This window comes from Protopterus annectens, chromosome 8.part0, assembly GCF_019279795.1.
Source record: "Protopterus annectens isolate FY-2018-M chromosome 8.part0, PAN1.0, whole genome shotgun sequence".
NCBI lineage: Eukaryota > Metazoa > Chordata > Ceratodontiformes > Protopteridae > Protopterus > Protopterus annectens.
The window spans coordinates 1140535980-1140562517 of record NC_056741.1 but is presented as its reverse complement, the minus strand read 5'-3'; the positions used below and the strand labels follow the sequence as shown (position 1 = coordinate 1140562517).

At 42.8% G+C, this 26538-nt stretch overlaps 1 protein-coding gene across 2 annotated transcripts in view; it reads right to left on the bottom strand.

Annotated features, from left to right (window-relative positions):
* The window catches only part of UBE2Q1 (ubiquitin conjugating enzyme E2 Q1), a 1535148-nt gene that overhangs the window by 663016 nt on the left and 845594 nt on the right, over positions 1-26538 (bottom strand). For both annotated transcript variants that reach the window (XM_044080652.1, XM_044080653.1), the window contains exon 6: positions 3259-3319. In XM_044080652.1, the coding sequence (XP_043936587.1) occupies positions 3259-3319 (61 nt within the window). The remainder of the gene's footprint in view (positions 1-3258; positions 3320-26538) is intronic.

Sequence of the window (26538 nt, the reverse complement as noted above, 5' to 3'; positions counted from 1 at the left end):
CTTGGTTCCTGGGACAGTGTTCTGCCTGGAAGCAAGGAATGTGCAATGAATTCTTCTGCCAATCTCCTGACTAAAGAGCTTTCAACCACCACCACCACCCTCCTAAGAGACATCAGCAAGAAATTTCTCCCTCCATCTTGGGTGACAGGGATGAAATACTGGCATTTGTGGCAAGGCTTTATGTCCTGTGCCTCCCACAGCCAGTACAAGCAATGCCAGAGCTAATCCCAGCTGCTATGACCATGCAGACACTTAATACATTTACTTCTGGGCATCAAACATGGTAACTTCCAAAGGTGTGCACCAAGTATGCTTCAAGCTGTGTGAATGGCAAAAGTAGCAAGTTCTAGGGATAGGCTTGTTTATGTAGTCCACAAATTACACGGCAAACCCAAAAGACTGGAAATTCAACGTAAACAAAAGCAAAAAACATGAAATGTTAAGTCAACAAGGGAGATATGTAAATAATAAAACATCTCTGTTTAGTGCTTCTATTCTTTTAATGGCACTCACAACAGCCAAGTTAAGTTCTTGTGAATTGCATTAAAAGAACAAAAGCGCTAAACAGAGACCGTTTATTCAGATACTTCTCTCCCTTGCCGACTTGCTTCACGTTTGTTAAATTACATCAAAGCATGCACTGTCACAGGGCACATGCCTCGAATATGAGAGCTTTTGAGAAAAATGTGATGAACTGTAATTAGTCGAGATTAGCCCAATTATAGACATCCTATTTCGGCACTGTACAATTTGTCTAGACATATATTAACATATTTGAGCAGAAGGTAGTTTTGCAGTGTGCAGTTTCTTGCAGCAAATAACTATGTAACACTACCTCACTGTCTGCAAGCGTTAAACAGATGCTTCTCTACCCCCCCCCCCCCAATCACTATGGAGCAGGTGTTTAATGCTCTCTACAAAGGCAAAAAACACAGCCTCCAATGGACCAGACAACATTCCCTGACTCCAACCTACATGAACCTAGGCATGAGCTCTTAGCACCATTAGGCACTCTATTCAACCAAAGCCTGAGCACTGGCTCTGTTCCAGCTAAATATAGGGCAGACACTGTCATCCTTCTACACAAAAGTGGAGCATCCATGGGTCCAGGCAATGACAAGACCATCAGCCTTACTAGCATTATCTGCAAGGCCATGGAATGCATTATTATGGACCTTATAAAAAGGACACTGGCACCTACAAACGCTTGACCCCACACAGTCTGGTTTTGTCAAAGGGAGATCATGCCTGTTAAACTTGGTTGACATCTTCAAAACAGTCACGGTGCACACCACTTACCTTGAATTAGCCAAAGCCTTTAACACTATTCCCCACTTTGACATAACAGATAAACTCTCCCAGCTAGGCATCAACCCGTATGTTAACCAGATGGGACGCTAACTGGCTCACTGATAGAACCCACTCAGTCAAAATAGGGGAAGCCACCTCTAGTAGTAGACCCATAACAAGCAGCATACTCCAAGGATCAGTCTTGAGGCCTCTACTGTTTGGGATACATTTTTCTGAGGTGCAAGCCAAAACCAGTGGTCTGTGGCTGACCAGGTCTGCAGATGATTACAAACTGGGTGCTGTCTTAAATTCCTCTAGTGATGTGAACATCCTCCGAGAGGGCATTATCCAAACTAATGACTGATGCAAAAAGCATGGCCTCAAACTGAGTACCAAGAAATGCATCATTATCCCTGCTGGAGAAAATGGTGTCCCCACTAACTGTCAGATTAATAACATACTAAGCATGCAATCAGTCATGAGGGACTTGGGCATCCAGGTTGATAGCAACCTGTCTTTTGACCACCACGTTGCCTCTGTTGTACAGAAGGCTTTCTACATGGCCCACCTCTTAAGGGCATTTCAACCAGGAACAAGGAGGTCATAACATCCCCGTACTCCTCCCTTATCAGACCCATTATCGAGTACAGTGCCCCCTTTGGCATGTACCTTGCCAAGCACATGGAGTAGCTGGAGAGACCACAGAGGTTCCTGACCAAGAAATTCCAAGGTCTCAAACACCTATCCTATACAGACAGGACTAAAGCCCTGTCCCCCTACTCAGTCTCGTACAGACTGCTCAGAGGTGACCAGTGTCTGGCATACAAGGCCATCTCAGACCCAGCCTTGATGGAGTTGCTACATATCCGTTAGTCAAACTCTACTTGCACAACCCACATACAAGGCCTCAACCTGGTCTGTGACATTAATAGAATTTGTTGGCAGGATAGATGTGTATCCCAAAGACTCCCCCATCTGTGGAAGAGACTCCCGCATCATGTCAAACAGAGTACCTCACTAGCCCTATTTAATAGGAACCTGGACAACTGGATGAGAAACAGAAAATACATCCCTATGATCTCACCCGTGTCATTGCTGGACTGGGGAAACAGGTGCTGACTTTGTGGGAACATGGGAGAAATTCATGGCTAGTCTTATAAGGGCCTCTGGGCCAACAGCCTAGTATCACATCCTATGAACCTATGTAATTTTATTAGTATAACCCGATTACAAAATCACCGCAGCTGTCATAATGCTCCCTAAGTACCACTGCTCTCCTTTAAGGTACTGGATTTCACTAATCCACTAACACTACTAGAACTTATCTGGAGTAGCTGCAATATATTTGAAGGTGATACCGCAGTCTTGTACATGACTTTAAAACTCTCGCACGTCTTGAAATGTGGGACAAAACACTCGGAAGAAACCCACACAAACATGGGGAGGACATGCAGACTCCACACAGAAGGCACCACAACCGAGAATCAAACTAGAGAACCTCTTGCTGTGAGGAGAAAAGATTAACCGCTGCACCACTGCACTGCCCATGACTTTAAAACTCCACTGCCTTAATGACCAACAAATTCAAACATGACGGGGACGTTAGATGAGAGACTAGATTTTGCAGCTTACAACTTGCTCCTTTGTGCTGATCTTTCAGTAAAGTACCATTCTTAATTCATTAATTATCTCTACCTAAAGTTTAAGTATGAATATGCTGAATTTAGATCCAGTAACATCAGAATACCCCAATCCAGCAAATTCAGTTTTAGCAGATTCTTGCAAGACTAAAAACATACAAATCAATGCAACAGTTTAACAATGTGGACTGGAGAATGCCACGATTCTGTTACCTTAAGCCGGTTAGACCCCCCCCCACAATTCAGTGATACATTCATTTTATACTTCCTGCATAACCACATTATGACACATTTAGTACAATTTGAGTATAACTATATACAGACTTACTTTAAAATTGTCACATTCCAATCATAAAGACTGTCATTTACAAGTTCAACTGCATAGTTACCTAAAAGGACAGAAAAAAAAAGCAGAACATTTAAAATAAGGAACAGCAATACAAGGGATATAATTTGTGACATGGGTGAGCTAGACTCAACTTAATCTGCCTTGACAAGTACTGCAGACAGTAAATAGTAACTATAGTCTTACCATTCCTCCTTGATGGATTCTAAGGTTAAGGTCTACCCTCTACATCAGTCAGCATTCAACAGCATTAATTTCTGGAAGCTCTTGTGTTTGGGCACAGGCATGCCAAAGACTATGCATTTAGTGACAACTGACCCACAAAAATGCACTTGCTTCAGGTTCTTTCCAGTGTGCACCGTTACCACTAGCAAGCAACCACCTGTAAATCAACAACAATGAAGACTTTGCATCACTATCACTAAAAAAAGGTGCAGGTATAAACCTATCCAATTTACAGGGAAATCAAACACCAAGGCCAGATGGAAATACTGCCCATCCTCAAAGAGATGTTGGGATGGGACTTCTCACCCAACACACTCCATCCTCTATGTAGATCAATTGATACCGCAAGAAAATCCGTCTTATCTAACACCAGCCCCCCTCCCCCTGGTGAATCCCCTGAAGGGCCAGAAAGCTGTGACACTAACAGAAACAGGAGGAGAAGATCTAAGAAGGGCATTCTCCACTGGTGAACTTATGCATTCCTTCTCCAAGGGCCCAGTCACAAACCTGCAAGCCCGTAACAGTTTAAACACCACTGAAGAAGGACATCCACAGAAAAAGAAAGTAGCCTTCCTAAGAGAGGGTAAGCAAGAGCAGCCAGAGCTGAGCTTCAACCTTACCATCTACTAAGGATCAAGAACAGGCCATCTTGTGGCCCTGCAGTGGAAAAGATGTGCTCCAGTGGGTGTTCCAGAAACTTTCTGACATCTGCAGAAAATAACTATGGGGGTACAATGCGCCACCCTATCCATTCAGAGAATCCCTCCTACATGAGCTGAAGATAAATGTATCCTAGAAGTCCACAGCTCCTCCAGTAGAAGCCAGGCATTAAAATGTCAGGACCTAGAAGATAAAAGGGGCTAAAGCCTTGCATCCCAAAGGAGACGGACATTATCCAGAAAAACATAAAAAGGATGGGGCACATGACTAAGCCTTGGGAAGGTTCCCAAAACACCTGAAGGCCAGCAATCCACATTAACCACTGAACATCTAGAAGGTGGGAAGGGCATCAACTACACTCTTGAGCAAAAGATGGGACATGGACCAGGTCAGGGCATAAGCATCACTAGAACCGATTAAGACCAACACACAACTCTCCCTTTCTCATGTCCTGGAAGAAAGCAGGGATGGTCACCCCCCCCCCAAAAAAAAAAGCAAGACTTGCCTCCAAAGAGACCCATAATGACCACCTCTCCAACAAAAAGATCAGAAGGGCAGTACAACATGTAAAGCAAGCTTTTCTAATCTTCCACGGAGACGAGGGTAAACCTGACAACTAATCCATTCATCATACTCAAAGTATTGAAGGAATGTGTCCTGAATCACTCTGTTCAATTCTGTTTTTTACCCTTGGCCCACAAAATAAGAGGGAACAATTCTACACTCCCTGCATGTTCACAGGCAACTGAAATACAGTTTGCCTACATCTAAAGAAACTAGAAGGTCCAAAGCAAAATGGGATGCACTGTGGCCAAGAAAACTAAAGCCACCAGCAGTGTTTACATTTCTGCTATTCTTCCTGGGAAAAAAGCTGGAAGGTACTGTTAAAGCTCAAAGTATAAAGTGGCAGCACTCAAGCCATTTTGGAGGCAGTCACCCAGACATCTGTGCATACATTTTCAAACCTCTACTGATTAGGCACTGTTTTTCAGGCAAGGGCATGCTTTGCAAAAGCCATACTACAGGGCATTGTACAATCCAGCTATTCCTTCCTCTCAGGCCAACTGAAGTTCTAGGAATCATCTCATTAGTCAAGACTGATGCAACAATGATCTAAACAAAGAAGCTAGTATAATTGTAATAGACTATCAAGTAAATCACTTTGGAATACAATAACTTTCCTACCATCCCCTGCATTGCTGTCCATTCCTTTACCTGGGGGGATCATGGAGTTGGGTGGAAGTACCTTATCCATAGTTCTCCCTCTCCCCTTCCCCGAAACTATGGCTTTGGTCCAGTTTGAGTATCAGTTAAGCCCTTGTTCTTCCTACTCTCCCTCATGAGTGGGCAAGGGCTTTTTTTTATAGGTTCATAGATTAGTACTAAGCTAACTGCCCTTGCGAGCCATTTTAAGCCTAGCCAATTATCCCTTGTGAGACTCAAACCCTCCACCTTGTGTTTGTAAGGCAAACACCTTAACCATTAGGCCACCCTCCCAACCCTACTGCTTCCTTTGGCCTTCCAGAGCCATTCACATAGCTTTGCTGGGTCATTGGGTAGGAAAGCTCTAAGATGGCACAAGTATCCACTCAGCACTGCAGTGGGAGCATCCTGATTGTCCAGGAAGGACATCTGCTATAGCAAAGGGAAGATTTCTAAGATCTAGAAGATGGGACAGGTGTCCGGGGACTTTGCGCCAGAAGTCCCTCTAGTCAAAAGTACTGCAACGGTAATCTACTCAAACGTATAGTATTATGGTTAGTTCTTACTTGGTTGTACCATGTGTCCTTCTCAAGCAATAAATTGTGAGCTTAAGTCTCTAAAATTCACCCCACCAGGTGGCTATCTAGCTGAAATAAGCTTTGTAATGAAAGGCACAATAAACCTTTGCCTCACATACCAAAAGTCCTTTTTACTTCGTTAGTAGTTATTTCTAAGGATCTTTTGGGGAATGCATCTGTAACTGACATTTCTGCCGCAACTTTGTGAGTCACACAAAAAAACTTTTGAAGACAAAACATGCTGGATGTGATCTGCAGGTCTTAGTCTTTTTCAGCTACTGCAGTCATCACTGTCCTGATGATTAAGGACGGACTTCCTGATTCCAAATATGAAAGTAATGTACTTACTTGAAGCTAGACAAAGGAAAAGTAGGTCCATTTTTGTCAACACACCTTGCTTGCTTTCTGACTGTCTCAAGGTGGAGAATGTTTACATGGATGCCTGGCGAGATGTTTACTATGTTCCCCCTTAGCATGCTATGCCAGAATTATGGAGATTTGGTTTAGTAAGGCGTTGCAGTTGATGGGGGAGCCAGGGAATGTTTAAGTGCCATGCTGCCCAAGTCCTTTCAACCTCAGTCCTTATATTTAAACAAAGGTGGACCTATTCAAACAGATATGGTGTTGTACTATGTATACATTACCATTGCTGCAGGATAGACTACTCTCTCTCTTGTCCCTTTGAATTTTGTCAAAAAGGTCATCAGACCTAACAAAGTATACAGTTTGACTACCACAGACAGTCCCTTCTTGCAGTGTTTATAGTGCAGATCTTTTCTCTTATGAGGTGGCACACCAATACAATGGCTAGCACTGCTGCTACAGCATGTGGTTCTCCAGTTTGGTTTACTTTTGAAGGGTGCTGTGTGTGGAGTCTACATGTCCTCATGTTCAGATGGGTTGATACGCAGTCTAGCTACTTTCCACTTCACATAAGACATTCTGTAGCTCAGTTGGCATTTCTCTAAATTGCCCATAGGTAAGCATGTCATGACAACGAAAGTTACACATACACACATGTATACGAAATGGTCTAACTACAAAATGATCAAGTATTTATGAGTAGTTCAGTAAATACTTTTAAAAACCTTAAATGTTCCTTTGAGAAAATGGAAGGTGACATCTAACAGGCTGTGAATTGATGATGTGATTTTTAGTGTAATTTTCCTGATGTGGAAAATTCTTTACTAGTACCGAACAGAGAAAATATCAAAATTATATCTAGAAGGGCTACAGTACAGGGCTGCTAGTGCCACGGTGCTGCAGTCTGCACAACTAATCTGAACATAAATGTTTTAAAGTATTCATCAGAATTTCTTCTTTCTGTCCCGTGTGCTTCACAAGTTATTGCAGTGGATCATGTCTCAGCAGACTAGAGTGCCAGACTGCATAAAAGGCTTTCATTTACAGCTTTGAAACTCCTGCTGAAACAGTAATCTGCCAGAATACAGAAAACCACAGGAATGGAATACAGCAAAGCAGCACAAAGATAGTGACTGCTCTTCTCACCAGGAACAGCAGGCTTTTAATCTGATTTAGTCTGAGAAGTCCCCGAACGTCACTTCAGGCTTAATAGTATGCAGATGAAAGAAAAGGGCTTGATAGCAGAATCTTTCTCCTTCCTTTTATCTTAGGTGTTGCTCAAATATCTGTAAGTGGTCTGGATCTCAGATTTTAAAGTATTACCATACAAAAACCGGCTATTTATAGCATAAAGGTTCCAGCTGAAACATGAATCCAACAGAATTGCCAAAGGAATGCCCTACAGCAGAACAGCAAGTAAATATGTCAACTTCTCTTCCTGTCACCAGAACAGTTAGCCAAGTGTCTCAATCCACTGGAAGCAGATAGGTCTCTAAGCTCATTTCAGCATGCCACAGCAGTCCTGCAGGGTATCCTCGCTCCTCCTAGTTCCACTTAGTGCCTGCCACCCTTACTTAGCTTTGGGATTCTACCCATCTGTAATGACTGCAGCTGTATGCACGATGAACATAGTACAGTTTTGTACCTACCATAAATGTAGATGTTCGAGTGCTCATACAGCTGCAGTCCAGGTTACCCCCCCCCCCTGTCCCCTCTTAGGACAGGCCTTATGACAAACACCTTTATCATACAACCTTTTTGGGGTATTCTTTTATGGTGTATTTGCTTGCAACTACTGTTTTTTGATTTATCTATATTGCATGTTTGCATAACATTATGTTTTGCCTTCCTTCTGGGGGCACCTGACATCTGGGGCAAGAAAAACTGAAGAAAATGGCGTCGGCTGCCTCTTTTATACCCCTGCCGCACTGACGTCAGGGAAGAAGCGACGTGAACCGACGCCGGACCTACACTTTGGAATTCGGTCGACCGAGGACCCGCCTGACGGCAGGATAACCCATCTGTAATGACTGCAGCTGTATGCACGATGAACATCTGCAGTCCCATCCATATTAGGAAACCTTATCTGAACTTGCATAAGCATCAAAGTGGATACTGAACTGTCTTTTAACTAATCCATTCATCTCAGTTTTCTTTGATGGGCTAGAAACCAGAGGGGGAGAGTCATTACTGTCAGCTCACTGGCTGCTTGAAGCAGATGTACAAGTTTAGAGAGATCAAACAGCTTTCTTTTTGCTGTGATGTTGTGTCATCTGAGTTGCCTGTTTCAATTGGACCAATATCTTTTTGAAAATGCTTTGCACCAGTGGCATGGCTGCTTTGCGCCTTGTTGACATCTTTGCTTTGGCCAATTCCTCCTCAGTTCACACCTCTAAACATTGTTTCAGCTATGTTTGCAGAAGATCAAGATCTCTACTGCTGAACTGTACTTAAGGACTTTGCCTTCTGATTACTGGTCTTCCAGCTATACCGGCTGTCTCCTGATTATCTGCACCATGGTAGAGTTACTGCTTTGGAATCAGCCCAGTTGCTGACCCACTCTTGAGGGTCCTTGATATTTATCGCAAAGGGTATGTTCTTAACTGCATCAGTTTATTACCATATGAAGTTGATCTACCAAGGGAAGCTCCATGGTGGGTCCCTAAACCTATCACTCCTCCCTGTGCTCAGAAGTCCTCTTCCAGCCAGTCATGACTGGCAAGTATCTGCATGTGTATTACTTGGTAGTACTGTCAATTTCAAGTCTTCATTATTATGCTTCAATTTGCAGGAAATGTGCACACTAGTAACTGTGGGCGAAATGGCTGGGTGAAGAGGATTAGGCAGTCAATGTGTGGTGTCAGTGTTTGCTTGCAATGACCATGTGCTTTCTTCTCAGCACAAACTTCTGAGAAAATGCTGAACCATGACTGATTAGCAGGAACCCGAGACTCTCCTTGTAGATCCGATGACATGTTTGCACAACTTACTTTTGTGGTTAAGGAGGGTAATCCAAATATGTTCTGCATCAGGATTGCAGCTGCAGTAGCTTAAACTATACGGGTTATACTCCACTAAGGATATAAAAACTTTCAGGGCACCTTCCATGCACCCAGTCAGCTCAGGCTGAGCTGACTAAAGTCAAGTTTGGGCACCAAGCCCTTCAAAGCAGGGAAGTAGTAATGTCCATTTTGTACTCGAGCTCTAACAAATTCCATTTTGTACTCAAGCTCTAAGTGACACCTCCCTTGGACACCTATACCTTAAAAATGGACACATCTCTAAAATGCTGCTCCCAAGCACTTAATAAATCTACCATTTTCAGCTCTTCCCTCAAAAACTATTAAAATATTGTTTTTAGATTAGCAATATTCGACCTGTTGTTAAAGGCACTCATTTAGACAGCTGTAGACATAACAAAAAGCATGTTCATAAGATGCTCAGGAAAAAAATGTACTCAAAACAGTATACCTGGCTAGACTCTTGCGTAACAGTTTTCCTGCCACCAAACAGATTGCTCCTCTGTGGGCATTTGAGAAACGACTGCTGGCTGACAATACCATTTCTGGGCAGAGTAAGTTCCAATATAAGGGTAGGGTGAGGGGTGGGTATCTCTACTTTACTATTTAAGAAAACCTATTTTTTCTGTAAAATTTAACTTACACTAGGAGAAAGTGCTTTTAATGACTGCCCCTTGACTTTTGTACACTTTTAAATTGGAACATTAGGTTCATATGGTAGTTTAAACAACTTTTTACTACTAAAGTAAAAAGCTGTTCAAACTATGTTTAAAGAGCTTTTAACTGTGTTTAAAAGTGAGGTTTTAACTTTTTTTTTTTTTTTTTTTTTAACAACTTATCTGTTTTACAGACTGTTGCCAGACTCCTTCAGGAATCAGGCACCTTTTCTGACTTAACCATGGAACAATCTACCAGTTCCTCAATCTGACCTTCCAGTCGCAAAAGAAAAAAAAAAAGGAAAACTGTTAAGCAGCTTTTCCAACTACAACAGACTAAGTGCCTCAGCCACAAGGGTTACTCTGCTGTGGCCAAAGTTGGTTCCTCAGACCACTCCTTTTTCTTAGGTCCTGCTGACCAAGGACTGGGAGTTGAATATGTCCCCCAAGGCTGTTGGGTGTACTCTTGGTGAGCAAGGGAGAGCCACTCTTGTCGATCCTGGGAGTAGGGGCAGAGAATGCCACTCTGTCTAGCCAGAAAGCTGTGTCCATCCCTGGGGAGGTTTTTCTGGAAAAAGCAGGTCTGTTTCTTTAGAAACTCCTGTCAAAAAGGAAACAAACAAATATATTTTCTCCTGTCTTGGTCAACTAGAAAGGAGTAATTTATTGGGCTTAGCTCAGGGTTTAATGCAGGCTTCTTGACTCTCTCATATGACTGGTTATGATAAAAGAAACAGGAATACTTTATTTTCTGAAGAGATTCAAGAGTTTGAACCTCAAAATTATTCTGAATGCACAAACTGTGTTGTCCCCATACATTTCTGATTCAGATTCTGAGGAGGGTGTGGCCTCAGCCTGTACCTTTGAATCTATATCTTTCTCAAACTATTTCAGAATGAATCAGCCATTTCAATGGGAAACAGTGATGCTTGTCAGTCCCTCAAAAGTATTTTGATTTACTATGACTGGAATTTTCAGAACCTACTACTAAATTCCTCCTGTTCTGTCTATTTTGGAGGATGTTTTTGTCACAGCCTACAAGTTCCCCAACAGCCAGTCTGATACCCATAAAAACACACTCTGCAAAGATTATGCAAAGTGTCTCAATCATTTAAGTTTCTAGATCATTACAGATCTATTCTTAGTAGTCACTGCATTAGGGAAGCCAGCTGCTGTTAAATATTTGGTTAATACTAACCCCTCTCATTCTGACAAGCATGGGAAGGCTTTTGATAAGATGGGGGGGGGGGGGGTATTCTTCTGCAACAAGTCTGTTTAGAATTCTCAACTGTCAAGTTCATATGTTGAAAATTATGCTTGCCACTTATGAGAATAAGAGAAATACTTTGGTATCATATTCCTCTTGTGAGGAGAAGTCTACTTTATGTAACTTGACCTTTTCTGTGTCTCAAGTGACCACTCATTGTCTGAAATGTGTTTATGACTCTGTTCACGCCACCTCCAGCCTGAAGTCACAGAAACTGTTGAGGAGCTTTCCCTGGCTGATTTCTTTAAACCTCCCAGCATGTGAAAAGAATGAAATTTTGAATCCCTTGGAAAGATAATTAGCTTTTGGATCTTCTGCTGCAAAGGTCATTAAGTATGATGAGAAAGGGCAGGTGATTCAAGGGATCTCTCAGATTTTTCAGACCTCCTTTCCACGTTGACCAAGGGAATCAATGCACCCCAAACTGCTTTCTTTAAAAAGAAGAACAATCTCAACAAACTGCTAGCAAGCAGACTTTTAAAAAGCAATGGCAGGGAGCTTTCAAAAAAGGGAGCTGGAACTCCCACCCCCAGAACAAAGGTCAATCTTATAAGTCTGAATGACTATATGAGGAATGTCCCTCACCAATTGCATCCAGCCAGCCCCTTAATCCTTCCAGTCTGAACCTCCATTTCTGTCTTTGGTAACAAGATGGTTTCAAATAGATGTGTTCTGAAAGTAATCCATCAAGGCTACAGACAGAAGTGGGAGACCCTCCCTCCTTTTCAGGGGATTCCTCCTTACCCCAGCTACAAACCAGACTCTTAGTTTCTTTCCTGTCATTCAGCATATAACTGCTCAGGGAGTGGCAAACTGCCCTTCCTCCTCAATTAGGGGAATTCCTGTTAAAGATGACTCTTGGAGACCAGTTCATTCCTTTCTGAATCAGTTTGTGAGAGAACCAAAGTTCAAAATGCAGTCTCTTCATAACCTGTTAACCCTTACTCCCCATTTCAGTTTTCTAGTGACCTTAGACACAAGAGATACATGTCATCACATTCCTATAAATCCCAATTTCAGACCTTTAAGGCTGTGTCTGGACCACATTATCAGTTCTCTGAATTACCCTTTAGACTATCTACTGGTCCAAGGGTATTCATAGTATCCGGCTCCTGTGATAGCCTACTGCAGGCTGCAAGGCATTGACATTTTTTTCCATATTTAGTTGACTTGTTTATCTTTGCAGAAACTTTCAAAGTGTCAGGAATTTCTCAGTTGGGTATGGGTCCTACACATACTGGGATTCCAACAGGACTTGCAGAAATCTTGCCAGACTCCTCCTTACAAGATTACTTTCCTGGAGTGTCTCCTGGACACCTCCATTCAAAGAGCTTTTCTTCCACAGGAAGAATAGATTGGTATTTAAATCTATTCCACAGTTTTTCCTCTTAGGATAACCTTCTCAGGAAGGGAATTCCTTAGGAATCTGGGTGTTATGGCATCAATGATACTCACGCTTCTTTCAACACTCCTTATGCCAAAAATCCAGTGGTACCTGAAATCTCTATGGTCTTAGCATCAACATCCCTGGACACTTCAGATTCCAGTTCTGGTATTTGTGAAATGGGAGATTTCTCAGAATCTAGGTCTCCTCTCTTCCTGCTTCAGCACAGTCAGTCACAAGACAAGCCTCAGACTGCTTGGGAAGCAATGTCAATAGGTCTTTGAAACAAAAATGACGCATCAAAACATGTCAATGTAAGAGATGTTAAATCTTATAAATGCTCCAATTATTCTCAATCTCTGGCCTCCTTAACATTTTCAAGTTCTAAAAGGCCATCTGCAGTAGGCACAATTATATGGTACATAAGCAAGAGGGACCAAGATCTTGCCTCCTATGCAGACTACCCATGGGGTATACCTTCACATCACAATCTCACTCTACAGGCATCTTACATATAATCAGAGTAAAGCTACATGGCAGAGATGCAGAACCAAATTAGACCCTCAAATTTTAAAAGAATCAAGGAGTCTTCCAAGAACTGATCCAGCTGTGAACACCACTTCAAATACATCTACTTGCCTCCAGTTAATCTGTTGGCAAAATTCTGCTCAAGGACTCCAGACAAGAAAAGGGACTTCCTAGATGGCTGCAGTTTGAGTAACAAAACTCAGAAGAGAGCCAAGTGAACTCTTTTTTTTTTGGTAAAATTCAGTAACTGGCTATTAAGCTCACTGCCTGGATCCCAGCAAAAAAGAAATTCAAAGAACCTGAAAGGGGGGGGGGGATACTGACTGGAAAGAATTCTGCAGCTGTTCAGCAAAAGGCAGTGCAAGCTGCAGCTTTGGTGCAAGACACTACTTCCAGTAACCTATAAGAAAAAAATAAGTCAAATGTACTCAGATGATTAAAAAACATTGATGGAGTATATCAACTCAAACAACAAAAGGCTGGATAAAATGGAAGAAGCTTGAAAGAAACATTCAGATGACATGATAAAACTACAAAAATCGGATGTCAAAATGAAGAAAGGGCTGGGTCAACATGAGACCGCTCAAGAAGGGACATTTCAAAAAATATTAGAATTAGAGGACAGAGCATGGAGCGAAAACCTGAGATTTTCTACTGTACCAGACAAGCTGGAAGGAACGGACTGTATTAATTATATGAAAACACAAATAAGCAACTGGACTTCTATTCCACAGCAGAAGCTGTTAATTGAAAAGGCACATCATGTGTATGCGCCGAACCTGGCCATGAGAAAACAACCTAGATCTTTAATAGTAAAAATGCAATCTTACCAGCACGAGGAGTTGATTCTGACAAAACCGTGACAGAACAACAAAGTACTAAAAGTGGGAGACAATACTGTGTTTGTAGAAAATGATTACTTAATGTACACCAGACAGAAGAGGAGCAAATGTATTCCACTAATCAAGGAATGTCGAGAAGCAGACATGCGATTCAAACTGCTGTATAATCCAGGTATCTTTCCTGGAAGGACAAAATCATTTTCTGATGCAGAACATGCTAAGGAGGAAATACAAAAGTTTGTCCAACGAAAAGTGAGCTGTAAAACTGAATGAGATTCTGCTTCTTGTTCTTCTGGTAATAAAGACCATGGAGAGACTGTGCCAGTGAAACCTTTTCCAGTGCTTCAACATAAAATGCTTTAGAGACAGAAAAAAGCACAAGAGTTGACTAAAACGAATGAGTATGTTGGATAGGAAGCAGAGACTGTAACTGGGAGATGGTGATAAACAAGAATAAAACCAGCAACTTTGCAAATGACAAAATAATGTGGGATTATAAAGCATTAATTATATTTGTGAAACATAACAAGAAAACCTGGAAATATTGGACTTTGGTAAATTTGTAGGGGACTCTAAAGCATATGCCCTACTTCATGTCATTAACATTTAGAGGAACACTTAGGAGAGGGGAAGAGGAAAGAAAGAGTTAAGTAAAACAAACTTGTTCTTAACAGTAATATTTGTACAGTGCATGAAAGCTGCAACTAGAAAGTAAATTTTCTCAGTTATTTACAAGTGTAATGGTGCTACTAATGTAAACAAGTGCCCCTGATTTTTTTTCCTTCTTTTCTTTCTTTCTTGTTACTTTTAAGAAACGTAGCCACCGCAATGCAACAAAGAAAAGAGCTATTCAAAACACAATGATACAAGAAAAAAGTATGATTTTTCTCATTATTCTATACAGGAATGACTGGATTAAGGCTCTTGGCTGTATCCATCAAGTTTTAAGAGAAAGCAAAAAAATAATGAACATTGGATATAATAAAGTTATCTTCTAGCAAATACATATATACTTGTAGAAGCAATTCTGTACATGGTTCTCGTGTCTCCATGGGGACAATATGATAAGGAACAATAAAAACAGAACACTTATTTCTTTTAATAGTTAGGAGATAATGTTCCCTGAAAGCATTCCAGTGTCTTCACATTCTGGGACAGCAAACAAGATGAGACAAAACCAGACAGAATCTAGTAGAAGCACAGGTTGTACCATGCTTCTTAGCATGGATAACCTTCCATTTAAGTTAAACCAAGCCTGTAACGGTGGCTATCAGTTTGGGACAATTGTTACTGTTAGTAAGGTAAAACTTCAATATTTGAAGATGTGCATAGTTTTGTGTGCTAATATTAACTTAATAGGTTTTTGGGGTGCATTGTTTTTGTTTGAGGGCTTTCAATAAACAAGTTTTGTAAGATGTGACATGAGCTCAACTGGATATGACAAGAAACAACTGTATAAAAGGTCAACCTGTCAAACAGTGTGTGCATGTAACACAAAAGTTGGAACTAGATACTTAAAGCAGTTACAAATAAAAGGTGTGAATAATAACAATGACCTTTTCGATATCTTTAAAAGTTAATGGTCTCACAGATGTATACATAAAGGAGAGTAGTGAACTATATTAAAATGTAGAGTGCAAATAATTATGCTACAGGAGACACATTTGGAAAGAAATGAACATGCGAATTTTATACAGAAAGGTTTTCAGGATGGTTATTCACCAAAATACCTGGGACACAGGAAAACAGGAGTACTTATATTAATTGCAAGAGGCGCTCCAATAGTGATAGAAGAGGATAAAAATGATGATAATGGTACATATGTAGTAATAAGGGGCTACTCAAGGGAAGAGGGTTACACTTGCTGTATTTCTATTCTACCTAAAACTGCTATAATGGAGCTTAAGAAAACTCTAGGATAAATAATTAGTTTGCAGGAGGTAATATTACTTTTAGGTGGGGACTGGATCTTGATTTGCAGCAGGGAAGACCTGTCTGGGAGGCACAGAAAGGAAATATAACAAAAGGGTAGATTTTGAAGAAATTTATGAAAATATTTGGCATGGAAGATGTGAATTCAGTACTAGGAGTTCAGAGTCCAGTTCCACAATGGATAATGCACCTGACTACAGATCAGAAGACTGCAAGTCTGATTCCTGCCTGGCTCGGCTGACAAATTTTTGTGGCGAGAGGTTGGCACAATGATTAAGATGTTTAACTTATAGACACAAGGTGAATGGTTTTTCACATGGGGTAAATGGCTAGTCTTAAAATGGGTCATAAGAGTAGTTAGTCTAGTACTAGTCTATGAATCTACAAACCTATGACTGAATTTACATATTAATCCCCAAAATACAAAAACTGGGGTAGGCTAGACAATACTTACACTTCACAGGAACATGTGCATTTAATTGAAAATTTTGATACATATACAATAACTATTTCAGATCATGTGCCAATAATAACTAAAATAAAAACGCAAGGTAATGAAATAAAAATGAGAGCCACTTTCTGACCTATCAGTTGAAAAAAAAGGAATTTAAGGAATGGGTAGTGGAAATTATTCAGAAGTTATTAGAGAAGACGGAAATTTCTTCTGGAAATACAGCCAGAGAGTGGGATAAAATTATAGATTAGGGTGGAAATAAAAGACAGAGATATGGAATTACTTAGAGGGACTGACAAATGTTAAAGTATTGCAGAATAGGGGGAAATCTTCCTGAACAATAAGAGGTGCAATTGCAGAATGTTAAGCAGTAAAAAGAAGTTATGTACCCACCATAACGTTCCATGTTAGTTGTCCTTCATCTTGCCTTGCCAAATGTGTTTGGGTTCGGCTCCGACTCGGCCTACTTCTATAGCTCGAGAGCTATTTACTGGCTCGAAGGTAACCCTTATCCCAGAATGCCCAGCGTCAGCTACCCAGATCTCGTTTGTGATTGGTTACTTTATATGTCTAGTGTGCGCAGTCACCTAAAACTGATTTACCAAAATAACAGATCAGAGTAAACTGTCATAAAATTACCTGGCATGTGAAACAAGAAAAAGGAAATCAGCCAGTGAAACCATACTGAACTCCTCTCAATCCTCCAGGAAGGGGGAAGGAGGGGGGGGGACACAAGAAGGAAAGCGAGATGAAGGACAACTAACATGAAACATTATGTTAGGTACATAACTTCTTTATGTTAAGTTGTCCCATCTCGCCTTCGTTCTTGCTGTTTGGGACAGCATTCCTAGCACCTAAAGACCCCGGGTGGCTCATTGGAACAAACTCTTCAGAACACTGGAACCAAAGGAAGCCCTGCTCTGGGAGATCACTTCCACTTTGTAATGAGAGATAAAGGTATGAGGGCTTGCCCACGTGGCAGCTGCATAAATTGAGTCTATGGGCAATTTAGACTGAAAGGCTACAGACGTGGCTAATGCTCTAGTAGAATGACCTTTCGGTTTTGCTGGTAGATGTTTATGCCTTAACTGATAAATAAAGGCAATGGTGTCAGATAACCATTTGGATAAGGTCACCTTAGAAACTGGAAGGCCTTGCTTATTGTGAGCATAGGAGAAAATTAATTGGTCTGACTTTCTTAGCTCTTTGGTCCTATGGAGGTAAAAATGTAATTGTCTATGCACATCCAGTTGGTGAAGACCATATTCTGCCTTGTTGCTATAATTGGGAAAGAAGACTGGGAGATTGATGGATTGATTTAAATTTTCTGAACAGACTTTTGGTATAAAGGATGGGTTGGTTCTCAGAGAAACTTTATCTTTGTGAAACACCATATATGGAAGATGAACACAGAGTGCTTGGAGTTCTGAAACACGTCTAGCTGAGGTAAAAGCAACCAGAAAGAGTGTTTTCCAAGAAAGAAATTTTAAGGGACAAGAAGCTGCTGGTTCAAAGGAGGCAGAATCAAAGAAGTCAAAACTAAAGTGAGATCCCATGGAGGAGGTGGATCCCTCACTGGGGGTCTAAGAAGAGATGTTCCTCTCATGAAGGCTTTGCAGAGCTTATGAGACATTAAGCTAGAATTAAAAATTCCAGTATGAAAATTAGATATGGCTGCCAGTTGTACCCTGACGGTAGCAGCAGCCGCACCTGACTGAAAAAGCTCTGCTAGAAATTCTAGAATTTGATGGACTGGGGCAGAAAAGGGGTCTAAGTTTCTAGATTCTGCCCAGTAAGAAAATCTTTTCCATTTGCTAGCATAAGTCTTTCTCGTAGTTGACTTATGGGAGGATACAATAATATCGCGAATTGCTGGGGAGATACTTGGAAGCCTGGCTAAGGTAGGAAGTGGAGAAACCAAGCTGTGAGCTTCTAAGTCTGAAGGGATTGGTGTAACCCCGCCTGACTGATGAATCAACAGATCTGGCACTGGGTCCAGAACACAAGGCTGGTCGTGAAGGTGCAGGAACGGAAACCATATCTGTTGAGGCCAATAAGGGGCAATGAGGATCATTTTGAAACCTAACAATTTTGCTTTCTGTATGAGTCTTGGAATTAGGGGAAAAGGGGGAAATGCATAAAGGAGTCCCTGAGGCCAATCGTGGACTAGAGCATCCCTGGGAGTTTGACCTGGAGGAGGAAGCAGGGAGAAGTAGCTGCTGCATTTGCGATTGAGGGGGGGTGGCAAATAGATCACAGCAAGGCTGGCCCCATTTGCGGAAGATAAGGTCCACAACTTCCTGATTCAGAGACCATTCGTGAGGCATGAGGATAGTCCTGCTGAGCCTGTCTGCTATTACGTTGGATTTCCCAGGGATGTGCATTGCTGTCAGAAAATGTTGGTAGGAAATCTCCCATTGCCATAGCCTGAGGGCTTCTCGACACAAGGAGTAGGACCTGGTCCCACCCTGCTTGTTGATGTACAACTGACATGTCGTCTGTTTGGATCGCTACAAGACCCCCCACCATGCCCCAGGATTCCCATTCCTCTTTTCTTGATACACTGGAAAATATTAAGGTACAACCCAACACTCTAATAATGGGTGATTTCAACTACCCTACCATTAACTGGGAAAACTACTCATGTACCAACTCAACATTTTCTGGAAATCATTAACTCCAACACCTTGGATCAACTTATCCACACCCCCGCCTGGGGCAGCAATACCCTAGACCTGGTCATCACCAACATGGGTGACTGGTGTTCCACACCAGAGGTCAGCTCCTCGGTCAGATCTGACCACAAGCTAATCACCCTAGATATCCACATCCCGCTCCCACCCCCCATTAGGAAAACTACCGTAAAAAATTTCTCCAAAGCCAACTTAATGCTTCCTAAGACAGAAGTGGCAAACTTCACGACACCCATGCAGATGGACAATAGAGGTACGACTGCTGAATCCTAAACAAATGCACTTTATAAGCACTTACATGAGTGCATGGATCGTGCTATCCCTAACAGAACCAAGATGCTATCCCCCCAAAAAAAGGAAGCCAATCTGGTGGTGGTCTGCCATAAACAAACTCTACAACAGAAGAAAGAAACTGTTGCAAAAAAAGAGTAAAATCCCACGATTGGAGGAACTCCCTGGTCAGCCTCAGTAAGAAGCTGAGATCCCTCATAAAATCCTCCAAAGCTAGTTATGAAAACAAAATTGCCACTTATTCTAAAGATAACCACAAAGCATTCTATAGCTATGTCAAGAATCTCAATGGCAACACTCAGATCTGCTCTGAATTACAGCACAACACTAAATATACAGAACCAACTGATATTGCCAACATCCTGGCAGATAGGTTCAGTGCTAACTTTACCACCCCCTCTCACCCCCTAAAGGGCCTATCTTTATACCGGAAGAATGCAAAGTTCCTGTAATCACAGCTGCACAGGTAAACACTTCACTCTCCAAAGCCAAGAACACAGCATCCATGGGACCTGACAACATCCCAGGCTGCCTTCTACATGAACTACAGAATGAAATGGCAACGCACCTAAGTACCATATTCAATCATAGCCTCACCTCAGGCTTTGTGCCCATTGAATGACGCACCACAACAGTTATCCCACTCCACAAAGGGGGGGGGGGCACAACATACCCTGGGAACTACCGCCCCTTTAGCCTGACGAGCCTGGTCTGCAAGGCTATGGATCGTATCATCATGGAACTCATAAACAAAGACACTGGAGAGCTCTAAAAGTACAGTTTTGTACCTACCATAAATGTAGATGTCCGATAGACATGCAACTGCAGTCATAACATGTGGGTTGTCCTGCCTCAGGCAGCCCTCGGTTGGCCGGATTACAAAGTCTGGGTCCGACGTCGGCTGATGTCGCATTTCTCTCCGACGTCAGAGTGGCTGGAGTATATAAGAATCAGCCGACGCCATTTTCTTCAGTGTTTCTTGCCCCAGATGCCAGGTGCCCTCCAAGGAAGGCTGTAATCAAATTGGAAGACAAAAACAGGATTCCAAACAAATACATGAGCAATAAAACAAATACACCATAACAGATATCCCCAGCTAAGAGTAAGGGGGATAGGAGTGGACCCTAAGCATAGAGGGGTATGGAGGGAGGGAAAACCCGACTGCAGTTGCATGTCTATCGGACATCTACATTTATGGTAGGTACAAAACTGTACTATGTCCTTCAAGAATGCAACTGCAGTCATAACATGTGGGTAGAATACCATAGCTTAGCTGGGGGAGGAGGTATGCTCTAGGAAATAGATGGTGTGGCAATCAAACCCTGCAGGACTGCCGAAGCAAAGCCTGCTCTGGATCTGGAATATAGAGGGAGATTGTAGTGTTTTGAGAATGTATGCACGGAGCTCCATGTAGCAGCTTCTAGAATGTCTTTTGTAGGCACCCCTCTTAAAAATGCTGTAGAGGTGGCTGTAGCTCTGGTGGAATGTGGTCTGACATAGGCTGGAACAGTCTTTCCATGAAAGGAATAACAGAATCTGATGCAATGTCCAATCCATTTAGAAATAGTCTGTTTTGAAATTGCTTTTCCTTGGACTGCAGGGGTGTAAGCTACGAAAAGTTGTTCAGACTTCCTACTGGCCTTGGTTCTGTCCAGGTAGTATCGAAGTTGTCTATGAATGTCCAAGGTATGCAAAAGTCTTTCCCCCTTATTCCCAGGATTGGGGAAGAAAGCAGGCAAATGAATGGCTTGATTTAGAGAAACCCTAGATACCACCTTTGGCATAAAGGTAGGGTTGGTCCTTAATGAAACCCTGTCTCTGTGGAAAATAATAAAGGGTGGTATTGCCATTAGGGCCTGTAGCTCTGAAACCCTTCTTGCTGAGGTAATTGCCAACAGGAAGGCTGTTTTCCATGAGAGAAATTGCAAGTCAACTGAAGCTGCTGGCTCAAAAGGAGGTAGAGTCAGTTTTTCTAAGACAAAATTGAGGTCCCAGGCTGGCACTGGGGCCTTTCTCGGTGGCTTAATATTCTTGATTCCCCTGAGGAATTGTCTTAGTAAGGGGTGAGAGAAAACAGGAGGATCAGTGTTGTATCTAGCTGAAATAGCAGATGCATGTATCTTTATTGAAGAATATGAGAGGCCGCTCTGTAACATATCTGCCAAATATTCCAAGATAAGTGGGATGTTCAGTAATGATGCATCATGTCCTTTGCTGGTATTCCAATTGCTGAATCTTTTCCACTTTGCTAAGTAGACCTTTCTGGTGGATGGTCTTCGAGCCTCTATTAGTATCCGCTGAACTTCCTTGGAGAGGGATAAGCTGAAGTTATTTATGGGATCTCCCAGGCTGTTAGCTGCAGTGTCTGAAGGTTTGGATGCAGTGTTTCGAAATTGTGTTGAGTCAACAGTAGAGGCCACTGAGGGAGGGCCCACCTCCTGGTGTGGCATATGCTCCGTAGGAGTGGGTACCAGTGTTGTCTTGGCCAATCCGGAGCTATTATGATTCCCTTGGGCTTCTCTGCTTTGATCTTTAGTAATACTGAGGTCATCAGTGGCAGAGGTGGAAATGCATAGATTGCTAGGGAGTTCCAGTTGAATGAAAGGGCATCTATTTTCCAAGCCTTTGGATGGTATGTCCTTGTGCAAAATTTTGGTAGAAGATGATTGAGGTGAGAGGCAAATAGGTCCACTTCTGGCTTGCCCCATGTCGAAGCGAGTTGTCTGAAGGCCTTCGGATGTAACCTCCACTCGTGTGGATCTGTGAAATTCCTGCTTAGGCTGTCCGCCAACACATTGTCTTTTCCTGGAACAAACTGGGATTGTAACTGGATGTTTAGACTCAGTGATTTCTCCCAAAGCTGCATTGTCAGTCTGCAAAGGGGGTAAGAGTGGGTGCCCCCCTGCTTGTTTATGTACCACATCACCGTGGTGTTGTCTGTCCGTATCAGTAAGTGGCCTTGCTGGAGTTGGTTTTGAAAAGCCTCGATAGCATGCATTACTGCCAGCATCTCCTTTTGGTTTATATGCAGATGTGTTTCCTTTGGAGACCATTGTCCTTGTATACACCTGCCTTCCATGTGCCCCCATCCAAGGTCTGAGGCGTCTGTAGTCATGGTGTGTGTTATCTGTGGTTTTTTGAATGACATACCTGTGTTTTCCTGGCTCACCGAGGCCCACCATAGGAATTCCTTTTGTAGGCATGGAATGAGTGGTATGATTGTCTCCAAGTTGTTGCTGTGTTGAGACCAAATGCTTTTAGGTACCACTGAAGCTTTCTCATGTGTAGTTTTGCTAATGGAACCAGTAGAATGCAGGATGCCATGTAACCCAGGGCCTGTAGGAATCTCCTTGCAGTCATCTGGGTGAGTTTTGCTAAACCTTTGAAGCATTGAGTTAACTTCTCTTGCTTGTCTTCTGTCAGGTAAGCCATCTGAGAGGCTGTGTCTAGTTTGGCTCCTAAGAAGATTATTTGCTGGGATGGCTGCAGTCTTGACTTTTGGAAGTTGACTGTGTATCCCAGAGCTTGAAGTAATCGTATGACATAATCCAGGTTTTTTGTCAACATCAGTTTGTCGTCCGCTTGTATAAGGCAGTCGTCCAGGTACGGGTAGATTTGTATACCCTGGAGCCTGCAATGAGCAATTACTGAAGCCAGGCATTTTGTAAACACTCTGGGCGCAGTAGATAAGCCAAATGGCAATGCTGAGAATTGATAATGCTCTGGCCCTGCAAGAAATCTGAGGTATCTTCTGCAGCTGTGTCTGATAGGGACATGCAGGTATGCCTCCTTGAGATCCAGAGTAATCAGCCACGACTCCTTGCCCAGCATGGGAAGAAGTTGCTGTAGAGTCAGCATTTTGAACTCTGGTACTATGAGAAAGGTGTCTAATGCGGACAAGTCCAGTATTGGTCTCCATTGAGATTCTTTTCTTGGAACAAGGAACAGTCTTGAGTAAAACCCCTGCTCTTGTTCTTTTTGTGGAACTCTTTCTATTGCTTTCATTCGAGTCAGCAGAGTGATTTGCTTGATAGCCTCTGCCCTTTGATGTTGTGGTAGATTTGGCATGCCTTGCTTTCTTGGTAAGGTATGAAAATGAAACCTGTACCCTCGGTCTATAATGTCCAAAATCCATTTGTCCTTTGTCAGTCTGTGCCAGTTTTTTGCAAACAGAGATAATTTTCCAAGGGAGCTTCTAGTTGTTCCCTGGTAGGCGGTAGTAGAGGAAAGTCATTGAGTTTGTGGTTGTTGGGCAGGTGAAACCCCTGTGTCACTTCTTTGGTTTCCTGGCTGCCATTGTCGTCCCCTGTAAGGGCCTCTGTATTGGCCTCTTCCTCGGCCACGTCTGTTCTTACCCCTTTGGAACTTTTCTGGATTAGGAAAGGACCAGTTTTTTGAAGGCCAATTCCTACTGAATCTGGGGGGTTGAACCTGGAGGAAATCCTTCACAGTTTGAACTGATTTTGCTTTTTCTTCGATGGTCTTTAACACTTCCTTAGCATTTGCACCAAAAAGCTTGTTCTTTTCCAAAGGTGCATGCAGAAGTTTTGCTTTTACATGATCTGGTAGAGGTTGATCTTTTAACCAAGCATGCCAACGCATCACTGCCCCTGTCATAGCTGCCCTACATGAAGCTTCCAGTGCATCATATCCACACTGCAGGAAGTGATTGCTTACTTGCTGAGTGTTATGTACAGCTTCCTGCAAAGTCTTCCTGTCTAAAGGATCAGGAGAAGCTAATGTTTTTTGTAAATCTTCTAAGAGATAATCCTGATATTGGAACATATGAAAAAGGCAATTTAAAGCTCTCATGGATAAGGTAGTGGATGTGTAAACCTTTTTACCCCATCTCTCTAATGACCTTGCTTCCCTGTTGGAGGGCAAAGGATTTTTGGTGGTGGAGGCTGAAACTCCTTTAGGCCCCTGTGAAACAGTTTCCAAATCAGCAGTATGGGCCCTGAATAAATGGGAATGAGTTTCTGGGACCCTGTAATACCTGTCTGGCTTGGCTGGAGCAGGAGGAAGAGAATCAGGGGTAGCACTAGAATCAGAATACAAATCATCCAGAACATCAAGTACAGGAGGAATAGCTAAGGGCCTGTGCTGAGGCTTCTTAAGGAAAGTCCTAAGGCGTTTCCGAGAATCAGAATATTCCTGACCCTGCCACTTGAAATGTTCCCTCATGGTGTGCAGAACTTCCCCAAAAGAAATATCCTCAGGAGGGGAGGCCGAAGGTATGGAATCTTCTGCATCCGAGTCCTCACAGGTCTGGAAGAGCTCTTCCTGGCCATCAGAGTGGACAGAGCCCTCAGAGTCTTCATCTGAAGGGACAGAGGGTTCAACCCGGGGCCTTTTATCAGGAGGAGGCTGGGATGCTCTCTCAGGATGGGCCTGTGAACCTCTAATCATGGAAATTAAATCAGCAGCCATGGACATAATTTGTGTCTCAGTCGGCTGAGGTAAGGATTTGGAAGTAATATGCTTAGTTTTGCTGGCTGCCTTAGCCCTAGTGTAGGCCTTAATAGACATGGCCATAGGAGGCCTGGCAGCTCCACGTGCAGGAGTGACCTTGTCTACAGCAATGGTCTCGGGCATTTCCTTGGTTTCGGTATCCGGAGGAAAATCTATAACTGGCGTCGGAGTAATGTCTGGAATCGGAGTCGTCGGTAATGCGGTGTCTTCGGTTCGGAGCGGTGGAGAGACCGTCTCAGAAGGAACCGGAGCACTCGCGCTAGGTTTTGGCGTGGAGTCGGTAGTAGACGCGGGCCGAGGATGTCGGTCCCGGTCTTTTCGCTTTTTGGGAGTTTGCGATGTCGGAAGATCCAACGGCATGGTGTAAGCAAATTTATCGCCGAAAAAATCTTCAGCGAACTCCGCCCGGCGCCTGAGAGTGCGCTTGTTGAAGCGAGCACAGGCTACACAGGCCGAGACGTAGTGGTCTGGGCCCAGGAAAGAGAGGCAGTAAGAGTGGAAATCCTTATGAGGTATTTGTTTACCACAAAAAAGACAATTGTTAACTTTTTCAGTAATTTCTGACATCGGCCGAGGCAAGAAAAGGTCCCCAACGGGGTACTTAGCTTTTTTGATGACTTCGGTATCGTAGAATACAGGAGCTGACCGACCGGCACTTGCGAACTGCTTCTGCTTCGGGCACCGCGCGGCAAGAAAGACTGAAGAAAATGGTGTTGGCTGATTCTTATATACTCCAGCCGCTCTGACGTCGGAGAGAAATGCGACATCAGCCGACGTCGGACCCAGACTTTGGAATCCGGCCGACCGAGGGCTGCCTGAGGCAGGACAACCCACATGTTATGACTGCAGTTGCATTCTTGAAGGACATCTTTCTAAACAGTTTGGGTTTGTAAAAGGCAGATCATGTCTCCTAAACCTGAAAGACTTCTTTGAAGTAGTCACTAAAGCCATAGATGAGGGTAAGGTGGTTCACACAGTCTATCTAGATCTCCCAAAGCGTTCAACATCATCCCCAACTTTGGAATTATAGATAAACTCACTAAACTAGGTAGAAATCCCTATGTCACTAGATGGGTTGCCAACTAGCTTACTGACAGAACCCACACTGTGAAAGTAGCAGACTCCAAATCAGACTTCAGACCAGTGACAAGTAGAGTACCACAGGGTTCAATTCTGGGTCCTCTCCTGCTTGGTATCTACTTCTCTGAAGTACGGGCTAACATAGAAGGTCTTTGGCTAACTAAATTCGCAGATGACTGCAAACTAGGAGCCATAATCAAAACTCCTATCGATGTGGACATCCTACAAAAGGGCCTCACTGAGACAGACGCCTGGTGTCAAAGACATGGTCTCGAGCTCAATGCCAAAAGGTGCATTGTCATCCCCTTTGGTAAAAACTCACCCACGAACTACCACATAGGCGGTAGTCTACTTAACACGGAAAATATGATGAGACCTTGGGACACTGGTGGACAGTAGTCTCTCCTTTGATAATCACATCGCCACAGTGGTCAGGAAATCCTTCTACGTGGCACACCTCATCACAAAAGGTTTCTCATCCAGAAAAAAAGAGGTCATTGTTCCCCTCTACTCATCACTCATTAGACCCATTATAGAGTACAATGCCCCTTTTGGTATGTACCTCACAAGACATCTACAACAACTGGAAAGGCCACAAAAATACCTCACAAAGA